Here is a 12,556-nt window from a genome sequence, read left to right as displayed (position 1 = left end):
GATTTTTTTCTTTTAGATCTTTGTTTGCATTAAGGAATTTTAACGTAATAAATAATAAAGTAATTTACAATGGGCTCTCTAAAATTTTGTTTATGAAGGGGTATTTATTACACTGCCGTTAATTTACAAAAAAAATATTTATAATTTTTTCAATTAACAATAAAAGAGTATTTATAATTATAGCAATTTTTGTAAGAGCCTTCTGTAATTTACCCTAAGACGGTGTTTTTGCTAAATATAAAAAAATTACTGAAAAAATATAAATTTAAAATATTATAAATTATACGACTATAATAGTTATTGATAAAGAAAAATATCAATTATATATATGTTAATGTTCGACCAGCAAAAATTCATGTAATAATTAAATTTTTTTCCACTTCTTAAAGAAATTGTCTATTAAATTTTTATTTGAAGTGAATTTAATGTGAACTATTTTTTAAAAAAAATTAAATACATAATATATCAAGAAATAACAACTTATTTAATTCAAATAGTAGCATGTCTTTTTTGGTCATTTTACTAATAAAAAGATCTTATAATGCCAAACACCTTAATATTTCAAAAAAATGTAAAAGCATCGTATAAGCTTTAATATCTTATTTATCCAAACAGTTTGAGAGCTTATTCTTAAAATAAGATTCAATATCTTATAAACTCCTAAAATATCATAATGTATTAAAAAAGCTTAGCCAAACACCCCGTAAAATACTAACGGGAAAAGAATTATTTTAGTCCGCTAAGTATGCCTAATTTTAATTTTAGTCCGATAACTATGTTCATTTTTGTTTAGGTCCATTAACTTACAAATTTGCTTACTTTTAGTCCTCTGGTAGATTTTCGGACAATTTTACCCCTATGCAACTTTTGAAAGGCAGTTTTAATCCATATGCACTCATAGGGGTAAATTTGTTCGAAAATCCGACAAAGGACTAAAAGTAAGCAATTTCGTAAGTTATTGGATCTAAATAAAAATGAACATAGTTATCAGACTAAAATTAAAATTAGATATACTTATCGAACTAAAATAATACTTTTTCCAATACTAACACTAAGTTTGAAAACCAACAATGGCTGCTACAAATTTTGAATTTGAGCTACTAATACTTCACTGTTGCTGATTTTTTTTTAAGCAATAAAATATTTGAAAAAATATAAAACAATACTAGAGTGGGTGGATATTTTATAAAATTTTGAGAATTATAAGATAAAGTATAATGAAATTGGCTCGTTGAACGAACACTAAGATTAATTAGATATTTATAATTTTTCAAATAATGAGAGTGCATTTATAATTATGTCAAATTTCAAAAGATGTGGCTTTAGGAAGTGTCTGAAGCGCTTTTCAGCTTCTGGCTCCCTAAAAGCACTTTTGAAGTGTTTTGGATGCTTGTTTCAGCTTTTGAAATGACTAAGAAAAAACGCTTTTAAACCAAAAGCTATAAGCACCTAAAGGGTGCTTTTATTTGCTTTGGTTTTTTCGTAAATAAATACAATTTTATTTTTGACTACTATACCCTTATTATAATAATTTTAGTTCAATTTTACTGTTTCTAATTTATTTTTAAAATTATATATTTAGAGTTGATATCGAAATTTTCAAATAATTTAAATTTTAGCAATAGCTAAATTTACACTTTCATATATTTAATAACATAAATATGAAATACTACTCGAAATAAAATTTATAATTTTTTATGAAATAATAAGCAAAAAAATATTAGTTTTTAACTACATAGGGACCAAACAGTATTTAATCTATTACATTTATTTCAGAAGTGATTTTTCTCCAAACACTATCTAATTTAGCTTTTATGTATTTTTTTATTTTTTTTACAAATACTACCCATATTTTATTCTGTTAGAATTTTTAATTTTTTTTATAAAAATCACTTTTCTAAAAATAGAAATTTTTGCAAACGCTCCGTAAGGTTCCATCAAAAGAAAAAAAAAAAAAATCAACTATTTATACAAAATCTTGACATATGAATTATGCAAAAAGGGTTTGGCAAATGAGAAAGAGGAGATTCAAAGTGAGTATAAAAAGCCTCTTCGCCCATCCGTACGTTTCCCTTCCCCCACCCCCCACTCGCTCTCCGTGCTGTTCTTGAGTTGATTGATAAGCTGTGGCTTTTTGAGAGGGAGGGAGAAAGGTAATTATGAGGGGTTCGGGTCTGGATCTATTCGACCCGAGGTCCACCGTCATCGCCTCCGCCTACACCTCCTCGCGGGCCGGAAGCCGAGACCCCGACTTCGGGTTCGCCTTCAACGACAGCAATTTTTCCGACAGGGTTCTCCGGATCGAGATTGTTGCGGATCCAATGGAGGCCCGACCAGAATCCAAGGCGTCACAAACCCTAGCGGACTGGGCCGCGCGCAAAAGCAAACGGCGTCGTGGGAATGTTGCGAAAAAGGAGAATGGTGAGGCAGTCAAGCTTTTAGTAAACGTAATTCATGATCATTGTGGTGCTTGGTTGCTGTTTCTGGGTTTTGATGGAATTCGTTGTTGGTTTGGTTATTTGTGTGAATGGAATGAGTGGGTCAGGAAAACGCAAGATTCAAGCTTGGTTTGAATTTTTATTTTACAAATTTGAAATTGTGTTAAACGGCGTCGTGGGAATGTTGCGAAAAAGGAGAATGGTGAGGCAGTCAAGCTTTTAGTAAACGTGATTCATGATCATTGTGGTGCTTGGTTGCTGTTTCTGGGTTTTGATGGAATTCGTTGTTGGTTTGGTTATTTTTGTTAATGGAATGAGTGGGTCAGGAAAACGCAAGATTCAAGCTTGGTTTGAATTTTATTTTACAAATTTGAAATTGTGTTCTAACTTGGTTTGCTTTGTTATATAATCATTATGGAATGAGCTTTCGCAGTATATTATCCTTTTAGCCTGCGGGCCTTCGTATCAAAAAATAACAAAAGAAGATAAGATTGATTCAGTAACATATTTGTGTGTTTGTGTGTATCCTATGCTGTAATTTATGGTGTTTAGTTCGTTTTGTGACTCTGCAGTAGTATTTCTTGGAACAAGAGTATATTTCAGATATTATATGTAGAAAAAAAGCTAAGCTACACGATGAGTCTCTCTTTTTTAAGCATGCTGAAGGTGGGGGTTATAAGCAGGGTTTTAATGTTAACTAAATGTTGGGCCGGAAATTAGTGATAGCTTCAATTCCATTACAAGTGTAAGAGCCACAGTATTGAATAAAAAGAATAAATCTTTGGATTTCTGAACCACTTGTCATCTGGGGGTTATAAGCAGGGTTTTAATGTTAACTAAATGTATTCGCTAGACTGCACTTTCCAACATTGAGTTGGGACGTTGGAGAATCTGTGTATTGATTCATCTATTTTCTCCTATCATCTTATGGCATTAAACTGTTTCTGTTACATGATTTAAGGAAGTTTCTGCCTCCATATTCTCTTTTTATGGGTAAATGAATTTCTGTTCATGCTCTTTAGGTTCTGCCTATGTATGTGTTATTGTTATTATTTTGTCTTCTCTATTGTAGGATTTTATAGGCTGCTATTATCAACTGGAATTTATCCAGATCTTTCTTTGGATGACTGATTTGCTGATGCCCTTTTGCACATATTTTGGACTTCTGCTCATTCTTATGCTGGTATGGGTTGTGCTCATCTTAATCAGACATGTGCCACTCGTTTGCAGCTTTGGATATCAACAATTTTCCTGAAGAGCAGATTTTGGATTGTCAGCCGGATGCTGAAGAGGGTGATGGTGATGAGAATCATGATGAAGAAGAAATTCCCACGACCGAAGATTCACCATCAGGTATTAAAACACAAAAAATAACTACGAAATCTATATCAATTGCTTAGTCATCATGTGGAATCTATTATCGAATGCATTATCGCAATTAATTTCCTTGATTCTGATAGAAAAAAAATCTTTGATAAATGAGTCAAAAGCAAGTTTATGTAAAAGGTGTATCCAGAACATGTTATTCTGCTGTTGGCCCATTTGATTTAGGTGGCACAAGCTGGTCTGCTTGGTGTGCTGCATGGCTTAGTGGATGAAATCTTGTGAAGTGCGTGATATAAATACTTGTTCAATTGTAGCTGGAAATCCTTTAGAATATTTGATAAAATTAGTTGTGGCAACGGTGGATTCAAGATCAGGTTTCTCTCTAAATGTAAACTTGCTGAAATGTCTCATTCATTAGCAACTATTCACAGAGAACTAGTGTTTTATGGTTATAATTTCTTCTCTAAATTGTACTTGTATTTCCTGTGTTGCTAACTGCAGGAGATGAAGCTGCACTCAGTGATGATTCAAACTGGTCCGGAGATGGTTCAAGAGTTTTAAGAGTTAAAACCTTGCATATTAGCTCTCCCATCTTAGCGGCAAAGAGTCCCTTTTTCTATAAGGTACTCATAGACTCTGTTTGATGTTTCTTACATGTGCTTGTCTTTGTAGGATATGGCGTATGAATTCTTTTCTTCTTTTTCTTTTTGTAGTTGTTCTCAAACGGTATGATGGAATCCGAACAGAGACATGTAACCCTGAGGATTCATGCCTCTGGTATGTTCTTACTTTCACAGTGAAAAAAGGCTAAAGGAGACCTTGCTTCTAGTACATACGGTCATATGGTGGTTGATTGCATTTTGATAACATGCTATTTTGATGCAGTTGTTCAACTTCTTTTCAAGGAAATACTTCCAACCCCTTTTTAACCTGGAGCTCTTTTTTTTTTTCCTTTTCCCCATGTAATTTTCTCACGCGTCGTTGCTTTTTAGTAATTAGGCGCATTATATTTAAAGTAATAGCATACTTCTTTAGATACAATTTGTGGTAAGGGAATTTATCTAAGTCATTGTTACTGCCCTCACCACCTTTATCAAACAAACTTAGGCTGTTGTGTGTGACACTGCATGACTTTGGGTATAACTTGCACCTTTTTGCTATGAAACAGAGGAAGCTGCACTCATGGAACTCCTTAATTTTATGTATAGCAGTACATTAAGCATCAATACAGCTCCTGCTTTATTGGATGTGCTTATGGCTGCTGACAAGTTTGAGGTAGCTTCATGCATGAGACATTGCAGTCGTTTATTAAGAAACTTGTCCATGACTCCAGAGTCGGCATTACTATATCTGGATCTTCCTTCTAGTGTTCTAATGGCTGATGCAGTTCAACCACTGACTGAGGCAGCAATACAATTCTTAGCTTCTCGTTATAAAGATATGTCAAAGTAAGTTCTCTTGACCCTTTTCGATGAAGGGGAAAGATGAAGAAAGCTCGTATATACAGTCTTTCTTGTGGTGATTGTTTTAATTGATATATCAGGCGTATCTACTTCCCTTTTTGTTAATCATCATAAGACTTAGTGGTAGCTCTATTTAAAATACTTTTGTGTTGCACATGACTTCTGTTTATGTATTGATATTTGGGCAGGTATCAAGATGAAGTTATGGATTTGCCTCTGGCTGGAGTTGAGGCAATATTGTCCAGCGATGATCTTCAGGTGGCCTCAGAGGATGCTGTTTATGACTTTGTGCTCAAGTGGAGTAGAACCCATTATCCAAAGCTGGAGGAGCGAAGGGATGTCCTTTGTACACGACTGGGTCGCTATATCCGATTTCCTCACATGACTTCAAGGAAGCTGAGGAAGGTTTTGACGTGCAATGACTTCAATCATGATTTTGCAACTAAAGCCGTGCTTGATGCCCTATTTTTCAAGGCTGAGGCCCCCCATCGCCAGAGAGTGCATGCCGTTGAGGAGGAGACAACCTCCGCAAGCCGTCGCTTCATTGAGCGGGTATACAAATACAGGCCCGTTAAGGTGGTTGAGTTTGAATTCCCACGCCACCAATGTGTCGTTTTCTTAGATCTTAAACGTGAAGAATGTGCTAATTTGTTCCCATCTGGACGGGTGTATTCTCAAGCTTTCCACTTGGGTGGGCAAGGGTTCTTCCTGTCTGCACATTGTAACATGGATCAACAGAGCTCGTTTCACTGTTTTGGTCTTTTCCTTGGGATGCAAGAAAAGGGTTGCGTAACATTTGCTGTTGACTATGAATTTGCAGCCAGATCAAAACCAACAGAAGACTTCATTAGCAAATACAAAGGTAACTACACTTTTACTGGTGGAAAGGCAGTTGGGTATCGAAATTTGTTCAGCATTCCATGGACTTCTTTCATGGCTGACGACAGTAACTATTTCATCAAAGACATGCTCCATCTTAGAGCTGAGCTTAGCATCAAATTTCAAACATAATAAATAGAGAGCGGAAGAAATCCTTGAATCTTGTTACCTTATATGTCATTTATGGAAGAAACAGGCGGCCGGTGTTTCGTCTTCTGATTGATTACTAACTTGAAGTGCTGACTGTACATTTGCTGCATTTAACATCTACAGATCATGAGGATTACCAAGCTGTAAATAGGGTGATTGTGTTTCCTTAGTTCTGAGGGTTGCTTTAGGCTTCTGCAGGGAAACTTACGATGTGATTTTGTCCTTATTTTGTGCAATCAAAGCTTGGGAAAATCTCATTCCTCATATCTTTCTTCTTGTCTTATCTAAGCTTTCTCTTGTCATCTCTCTCTCTCTCTCACTCTCTCTCTCTCTCATGTTTTACATTCTGCTAGAATGAAACAGGTGATGCATACTTGTGTATATAGATAGGATTACTTGTATCTAAATCCCTTTTAAAAATAAGTTACACTTTCTTAAAAAGCTGAAAATTAGATTCATGTATAAACACACAGACACACACATATATATATATATATATATATAGCCTGTTCCAATCGTTTAGAAAAAACCAATTTGAAATAATCTATATGTCGCATGCACTCATGTACATATAGAATACAATGAAACATCACATTAATCAAGTATATATCGGAACTCCAATGCTGACAACTTGTTAGCAATCTTGTATACCATCAACCAAACACCATTCCAAATAAGGTTGAATCTTATTTTTTTCAAACTACAGTTGGTTCAGTATTGCTCTAAGGATTGCCGCCTTCTTTTTGAAATACTCAAACTAAATAATAGGGTGAAATGATGTTTAGTATAATTATAAATATCTCTTATTGTTTGAAAAATTATTCAAATAAAAAATAATTATGTTGCCACTAAACGGGATAGACTTGCTGAATTTGTTTTTCAATAAAAAAAGAAAAATATTTGAAAATATATAAAAAGAAAATATGAAGCTACACAAAAAAATATTTCAAAAAAATTCTAAAAAAGTATATAAAAATTATAAATTATAATATAAAAGAGCATTTTGGGCAATTTAATGCAAAAAATTAAAAGAAAATCCAATGAAGACTAATAGATATGGATCATTATTAGACGAACATTAAAATCAACGAATATTTTCTTTTTCAAATAATAAAAAAGAACTTGTAATTATGCCAAATATTGGGGAGAGATGGTTATAAAATTGGGGTGTGGATGTAATTTATCCTAAATAATAAGACAATACTTAATGGTTGTGGCGGTGTGGGCCTCCAACTTTGACTATATCGGCCCATCAGGCCCACAAACAAACTGAAGAAATGGCCATGTTGTGAGAGAGAGAGAGAGAGAGAGAGAGAGACTATATATATATAAAATAATAAAAAGAAACAAACTCAGGTCTCTCTCGGATAGAAGAAGCATCAAGAAGAAAATCAAGAAATTCATCAAGGAAAAAAGGGGAGCCGTCGGATCTAGGGTTTTGCTGCAGCGATGCCGAAGAACAAGGGAAAGGGAGGTAAGAATCGGAAGAGGGGAAAGAACGAAGCCGATGATGAGAAGCGAGAGCTGGTGTTCAAGGAGGACGGCCAGGAGTACGCGCAGGTCCTGCGTATGCTCGGGAACGGCAGATGTGAGGCCATGTGCATCGATGGCGTTAAGCGCTTGTGCCATATCCGTGGCAAGATGCACAAGAAGGTCTGGATCGCTGCCGGTGATATTATCCTCGTCGGCCTCCGCGATTATCAAGTAATCATTCCTTTTTTGGGTTCTTGAGTTGGTTATTTTCACGAATTAGCTCGTTTCTTTTTCTGTTGGGGTTTCTTGTGCTTTGTAGTTTCTTTCCCTGCCAGATAAATTCTATCTATTTATGTTTTAAGTATTTTTATTTCAATATTCTTACACCTATTTGATTGCGGTTAACAGTAATTCATGCCCTTAGGCGGAGAGGTCCCGAGAAAATAAGCATGAAGCTTCATAATATGGGATTGTTCTTACCTTTATTTATTTACTTATTTATGTTTTTGGGTGGTGGGGGGGTGCTGTTCCTTGTTTTTCTACTTTACTTTTTATGTTATTAAAATTCGGTTTTTGTTTCTGTTGTGTGGAATCTTGGTTTTTATCTGGGATTGCGTTGGACCCGCTTGAAACTCTTAACTATAACCGAAAACTTGACTTTTATGTGGGATGAAGCATGCAGCTGCATATAGTACTAATGTTGAATATATGTTTAATTTTGTGTTGAATTGATGAATGTGGTCACCATGAAGCTGATCTTGTCTTCTAATGCCCCTGCTTGGCTGTTCAATAGGATGACAAGGCTGATGTAATCTTGAAATACATGCCTGATGAAGCAAGGCTGTTGAAGGCTTATGGCGAGCTGCCAGAGAGCACTAGGCTTAATGAGGGTATTGCTGGTGGACTTGACGAGGAGGATGATGGCCCTGGCGACGATTACATTGAGTTTGAAGACGAGGACATCGACAAACTCTAGACACTTTTAGCGAGAAGTACAAAGTGAATTCGAGAACAAGGACATTGACAAACTCTAAGAATACTTTGTGAGAAGTGGGACTTGTGTTTCTTTCAAGAATATTGCCTCGTAGGTTCTTTACTAAATACAAAAAGGAGGGGGTCTCTAATATGTACCGTTTAAGTTATATCCTAAAGTTTTATGTGCGAGCTTTCTTGTATGACAATTTATTTCGTAGCACCGTTGCAATAACTGGCTGTTGCGATGTTTACTTTCCTTTTTCTTGGGTACTTTAGTTATGCATTACTGGAGATTTATTCATATGTTTTGTGTGACCGTTGTGACATTGGCAAGCTCTAGACGCCTTGTGAGTACTGGGACTTTGTTTTGAGGGCCTTCTGTTGGGTTCTTTACTAGATACACAATAGAGGTGTTAACCTCTTTGTAGTGTTTAAGTGATAAAGTTTTATGTGTGGGTCATACTCTTGCAATAACAGGGAGTTACAACTTTTGTTTTCAATGTTTTGGGTATCTTCTGGCACTTTAGTTGGTGGAGATTGTGTTCTGCAAAGGGCTATTTCTTGCTGCTGAGGTTGTTTAATCTTCAAGTCTTGGGTCAATGTTTTCATTGGCTTTCTGAACAGAGCATGCGTAGATATGATGGACGGGAACAAAAATTATAACACGCATGCATTGTTGAAATATATAATGCAACAAAATCGTAGTTTTAGTTTTTGTTCTTCGCAGTCAGAGCCATCCCAAACTTTTGATCCTTGATCACCCACTGCTGCTTACCACTAAGCCACGCCTTTGCCCTCGCCCTAGAGATTTGTTGATATACAGGCAAATTCAACCAGGAACGCTATGTGGGATCTAAGTTGCAAATTCACCCCCTCAGTTTAAGCAATTACCTAGACGGAACATATAGTATAGCAACAGAATGAACTTCCCTGTTCTCATCCCAGCTGCTTCACTAGGTCTGTTGAATTTCTCTCTTTTCATCGTTGGATTTTCTCGCTGAATGAGAACGACTATTTTGACTGTCAGGAATAGCAATAGAAAGTAGTTAACTGTTCCAATAACCTAGACAACTTGGCATAGACAACGAGCACATGTAGTCCAAGTTTACAGGATTGTAGGAGAGAAGTTCAGGATTCACAAAACAGCCAGCCAAGAAAGACAGTTTAATAACAGAATTGAAGGGGTTGCCCACAGGGTCTGGTTTGCTTAACTCTCAGATTTTAACAGCTGGAATGACATTGGCGCCCATCAAAATTGAGATGGATGAGTGTCCAACTATTCATTAGGCAACTCAACAGATATCAAATAAGCATGCATGTGACTAACACAGAGAGGGTAACAAAGAATAGATCATTGCAAGAACTGGTCCGCTAGAATGACACATATAGTCTAGTCATTAAGAATACCTCAAAACCTAACCCAAAACTGCCCAGAATTAACCTCCAGTGAGTTTAAGTTGTGAACTTATTCAGCAGCTTTGACTGGGATCTATCCAACAGCAAATTCTCAGAACCACAAACAGCAGTATAATCCTGGCAATTGGAAATACTCGTCATCATTTATACAGTTAGATTTTGCTGGTCACACAAATTTGGTATTTATCAAGTCATTCAACAAGTACTGTTTTTTAATTTTGGTGCATTTTCTTGCTCGGTCTTCTCCTGGGTTTTCAGCAAACAAACACTAGTAACAATTAACTAAACTACTGAAACTTTATACCGTTCGTATAGCATAATGTCTGTTATACTTTGCTAAGTCATACTGATGCCGAGATGGATAAAAAGTCTTAATTTAGCAAAGGCAAACTCTAACCTCATAATTGAACCATATAAGTTGCAGCAGATTATGAAACAATCAGGCAACACAACAGAGAAAACATTACAACTGTTCTAACCTTTCATCATCTAAGCTTCTCCTTGGCAGCACTCTTTCTTGCTGCCTCATTAATCTTCTCAATGTAGCCTTCAATTGGTGGTGTCAGTGTTGCCATAAAACGGTTCACTGGAAATGGGGTCAAATCTGGGACTAAAGCCGCTGCCTTCAAGTCCTCAGGCAATGCCTCAATTGCTTCTTTCTTTAACCGCAACAGGGTCGACTCTGCAGCCTGCCTCGCCCTATGCTTCCTCATTAGAACCCTACTATACTCCTTAGCGAGCCCTCTTCCATCCTCAACAGTAAGCTCATATTTTGGAATCTTATCAGCATCAACTAAACCTAAGCTAATCAAGTCCATACCCGGAGTTCCCATGATCCAAGGCGAAGCAAACTCATCCTTTTTTTTCTTTAGCTTCTGTTTTGCTTGCTCATTGGCCTTGCTTATGAGCCCCATTTTTTCTCGCTCAGCTTCCCTTGCCTTCTCTTTGGGCTTCAAGAACCTGAGTGGTGGTGTTGCAGTCAAGCATTGATCAACCATTTCGTCAAATTCACTCCGCTTTCTTGGTCCTTCTTTTTGAGCAGAATCTGAAGCTGACCCCTTTTTAGTAGTGACTTTCGATCTCTTCAATGGCTGCCCAGCTTTGATCTTAGCCTTCCCCTTTGCTGTTCCACTGACAGAACATCTCTGCAAGAATTGGTAACTCAAAGAATCCAACGATGAGTTCAAGGGCTTCAATTTCTCCATCAAGGTTGACCTCATCATCTTGCACTGCACCAACCCAGTCCCTCATCACATAATACAAAAATATAAAAAAGAAAAACAACCTTTCTTCTTCATTCTTAGCAAATATTTCAAGGCTAATCCAAATTGATGAATAAATTCCATAAAACTTCAAAACTTTTTTCAAAATATTAACCTTCGCCCAAAGAAATAAACTATTACTCGATCCTATCTCATAACAGCCAATATAAAAAATAAAATAAAATCCACGCATTAGAGGCACAATAAACAAGTAGGTATCCATATAACTCACCTGGAATCTCAAAAAAATACCTCCAAATAAATCAAGTTTCCGCACCCAAAAAGACTTAAAAGAAAAGCACAAAGATCAAAATACAGATATCAAGATTGAACCTTTTGCATTAAGCCCTAGAGCCTGCTAGCATTGAAAATCCTTTACGAGCCTCTTTCCCACTAATATTATCCCCAAAAATCAAAACAATAGGCTGCCAAGAATTCTTGGGAGAAATGATAAGCATAGTAATGAAAAAGGAAACGAGATTCAAAAAAGTTCTCACCGGAAATAGAAAAGGAAACGAATTCGTTGAAATAGATGAGATACCGTTGGTGGCGATGTGCTGCAAATCTGGGTGAGTAATGGCAGTGCTACTGCTCGCGAAAACCCCTACCCAAACCCCCACCTACTAGTTTATATTTTACAATTCTGGTGGGGTGGAAACTGAATTTTCAATAATTTAAGGGCTTTTGATGGCAAATATAATTATTCAAATATTTTATTTCGACCCACAAATTACATGGTAATTAGAAATGAACCCAATATGTTCCTCCTATTTACTTTTTTTATAAATGTATTCGAATATAGTTAAAAAAATCGATCTTTATGTAATATTCAAGAATTTTTATCCTAAAAAATAATTAATCCAAAGTTGAGAGGCTGCTTACTGGTTCAATTTTAAGTTTAATAAAGTGATTTGAAATCTTGGAATTTCCAATTAAATGACTAATTGTTTTTTTTCAAAAGATGTCCCATTAATGAGGATCTCTATTATTACACTCTTACTTACATTAATATATAATTGGCGTTCGTCTTTTTAAAATAATAAAATTTCAAAATGATATGCGTACCATAGAATAAAAAATGCAAGCAACCCCTTATGATATTGCAAATGAGCAAATTATCCCTTTATGAAAAAATAAATAGCAATTTACCTCCCTATATTTCTTAAAATACAAT

At 35.8% G+C, this 12,556-nt stretch overlaps 3 protein-coding genes across 7 annotated transcripts; 2 read left to right on the top strand and 1 right to left on the bottom strand.

Moving 5' to 3' along the window:
* The first annotated feature begins 1,989 nt into the window (after window positions 1-1,989).
* On the top strand, window positions 1,990-6,520 carry LOC105173110 (BTB/POZ domain-containing protein POB1). 3 transcript variants are annotated; one of them, XM_011094764.3, is made up of 6 exons: window positions 1,990-2,421; window positions 3,669-3,791; window positions 4,266-4,387; window positions 4,478-4,541; window positions 4,933-5,212; window positions 5,416-6,520. In XM_011094764.3, exons 1-6 carry the CDS (start codon window positions 2,160-2,162, stop codon window positions 6,236-6,238), a joined length of 1,674 nt encoding a protein of 557 aa, XP_011093066.1. In that variant the 5' UTR covers window positions 1,990-2,159; the 3' UTR covers window positions 6,239-6,520. The 3 variants fall into 3 exon arrangements, with proteins under 3 accessions (XP_011093066.1, XP_011093065.1, XP_011093067.1); XM_011094763.3 differs by having other exon boundaries at window positions 3,648-3,791; XM_011094765.3 differs by lacking the exon at window positions 1,990-2,421 and adding an exon at window positions 2,589-2,640 and having other exon boundaries at window positions 3,648-3,791.
* Window positions 6,521-7,579: 1,059 nt separating this feature from the next.
* LOC105173109 (eukaryotic translation initiation factor 1A) lies at window positions 7,580-9,005 on the top strand. Its single transcript, XM_011094762.3, has 2 exons — window positions 7,580-7,960; window positions 8,523-9,005. Exons 1-2 carry the CDS (start codon window positions 7,706-7,708, stop codon window positions 8,703-8,705), a joined length of 438 nt encoding a protein of 145 aa, XP_011093064.2. The 5' UTR covers window positions 7,580-7,705; the 3' UTR covers window positions 8,706-9,005.
* A 356-nt stretch (window positions 9,006-9,361) lies between these two features.
* On the bottom strand, window positions 9,362-12,028 carry LOC105173108 (copper ion binding protein). 3 transcript variants are annotated; one of them, XM_011094758.3, is made up of 3 exons: window positions 11,880-12,028; window positions 10,600-11,349; window positions 9,362-9,724 (listed from the first exon to the last, which is right to left on the bottom strand). In XM_011094758.3, the coding sequence occupies exon 2, from the start codon at window positions 11,341-11,343 to the stop codon at window positions 10,606-10,608; it is 738 nt and encodes a 245-aa protein (XP_011093060.1). In that variant the 5' UTR covers window positions 11,344-11,349; window positions 11,880-12,028; the 3' UTR covers window positions 9,362-9,724; window positions 10,600-10,605. The 3 variants fall into 3 exon arrangements, with proteins under 3 accessions (XP_011093060.1, XP_011093063.1, XP_020553512.1); XM_011094761.3 differs by lacking the exon at window positions 9,362-9,724 and adding an exon at window positions 9,988-10,237; XM_020697853.2 differs by lacking the exon at window positions 9,362-9,724 and adding an exon at window positions 9,988-10,237 and having other exon boundaries at window positions 11,924-12,028.
* Window positions 12,029-12,556: the final 528 nt, after the last annotated feature.

This window comes from Sesamum indicum, linkage group LG11 (genome assembly GCF_026168435.1).
Source record: "Sesamum indicum cultivar Baizhima isolate 11 linkage group LG11, ASM2616843v1, whole genome shotgun sequence".
Lineage (NCBI taxonomy): Eukaryota > Viridiplantae > Streptophyta > Magnoliopsida > Lamiales > Pedaliaceae > Sesamum > Sesamum indicum.
Note: the sequence above shows the minus strand (reverse complement) of the source record. Positions and strands in the feature narration are given on the sequence as shown.

What these genes read in the sequence shown, in the direction of transcription:
- LOC105173108 (XM_011094758.3), bottom strand. Translation starts at nt 11,343, where the DNA reads ATGATGAGGTCAACCTTGATGGAGAAATTGAAGCCCTTGAACTCATCG.
- LOC105173109 (XM_011094762.3), top strand. Translation starts at nt 7,706, where the DNA reads ATGCCGAAGAACAAGGGAAAGGGAGGTAAGAATCGGAAGAGGGGAAAG. An exon ending in TCGGCCTCCGCGATTATCAA is followed by an intron (nt 7,961 to 8,522) that starts GTAATCATTCCT and finishes GCTGTTCAATAG; the next exon opens with GATGACAAGGCTGATGTAAT.
- LOC105173110 (XM_011094763.3), top strand. Translation starts at nt 2,160, where the DNA reads ATGAGGGGTTCGGGTCTGGATCTATTCGACCCGAGGTCCACCGTCATC. An exon ending in GACCGAAGATTCACCATCAG is followed by an intron (nt 3,792 to 4,265) that starts GTATTAAAACAC and finishes TGCTAACTGCAG; the next exon opens with GAGATGAAGCTGCACTCAGT. An exon ending in AGAGTCCCTTTTTCTATAAG is followed by an intron (nt 4,388 to 4,477) that starts GTACTCATAGAC and finishes TTCTTTTTGTAG; the next exon opens with TTGTTCTCAAACGGTATGAT.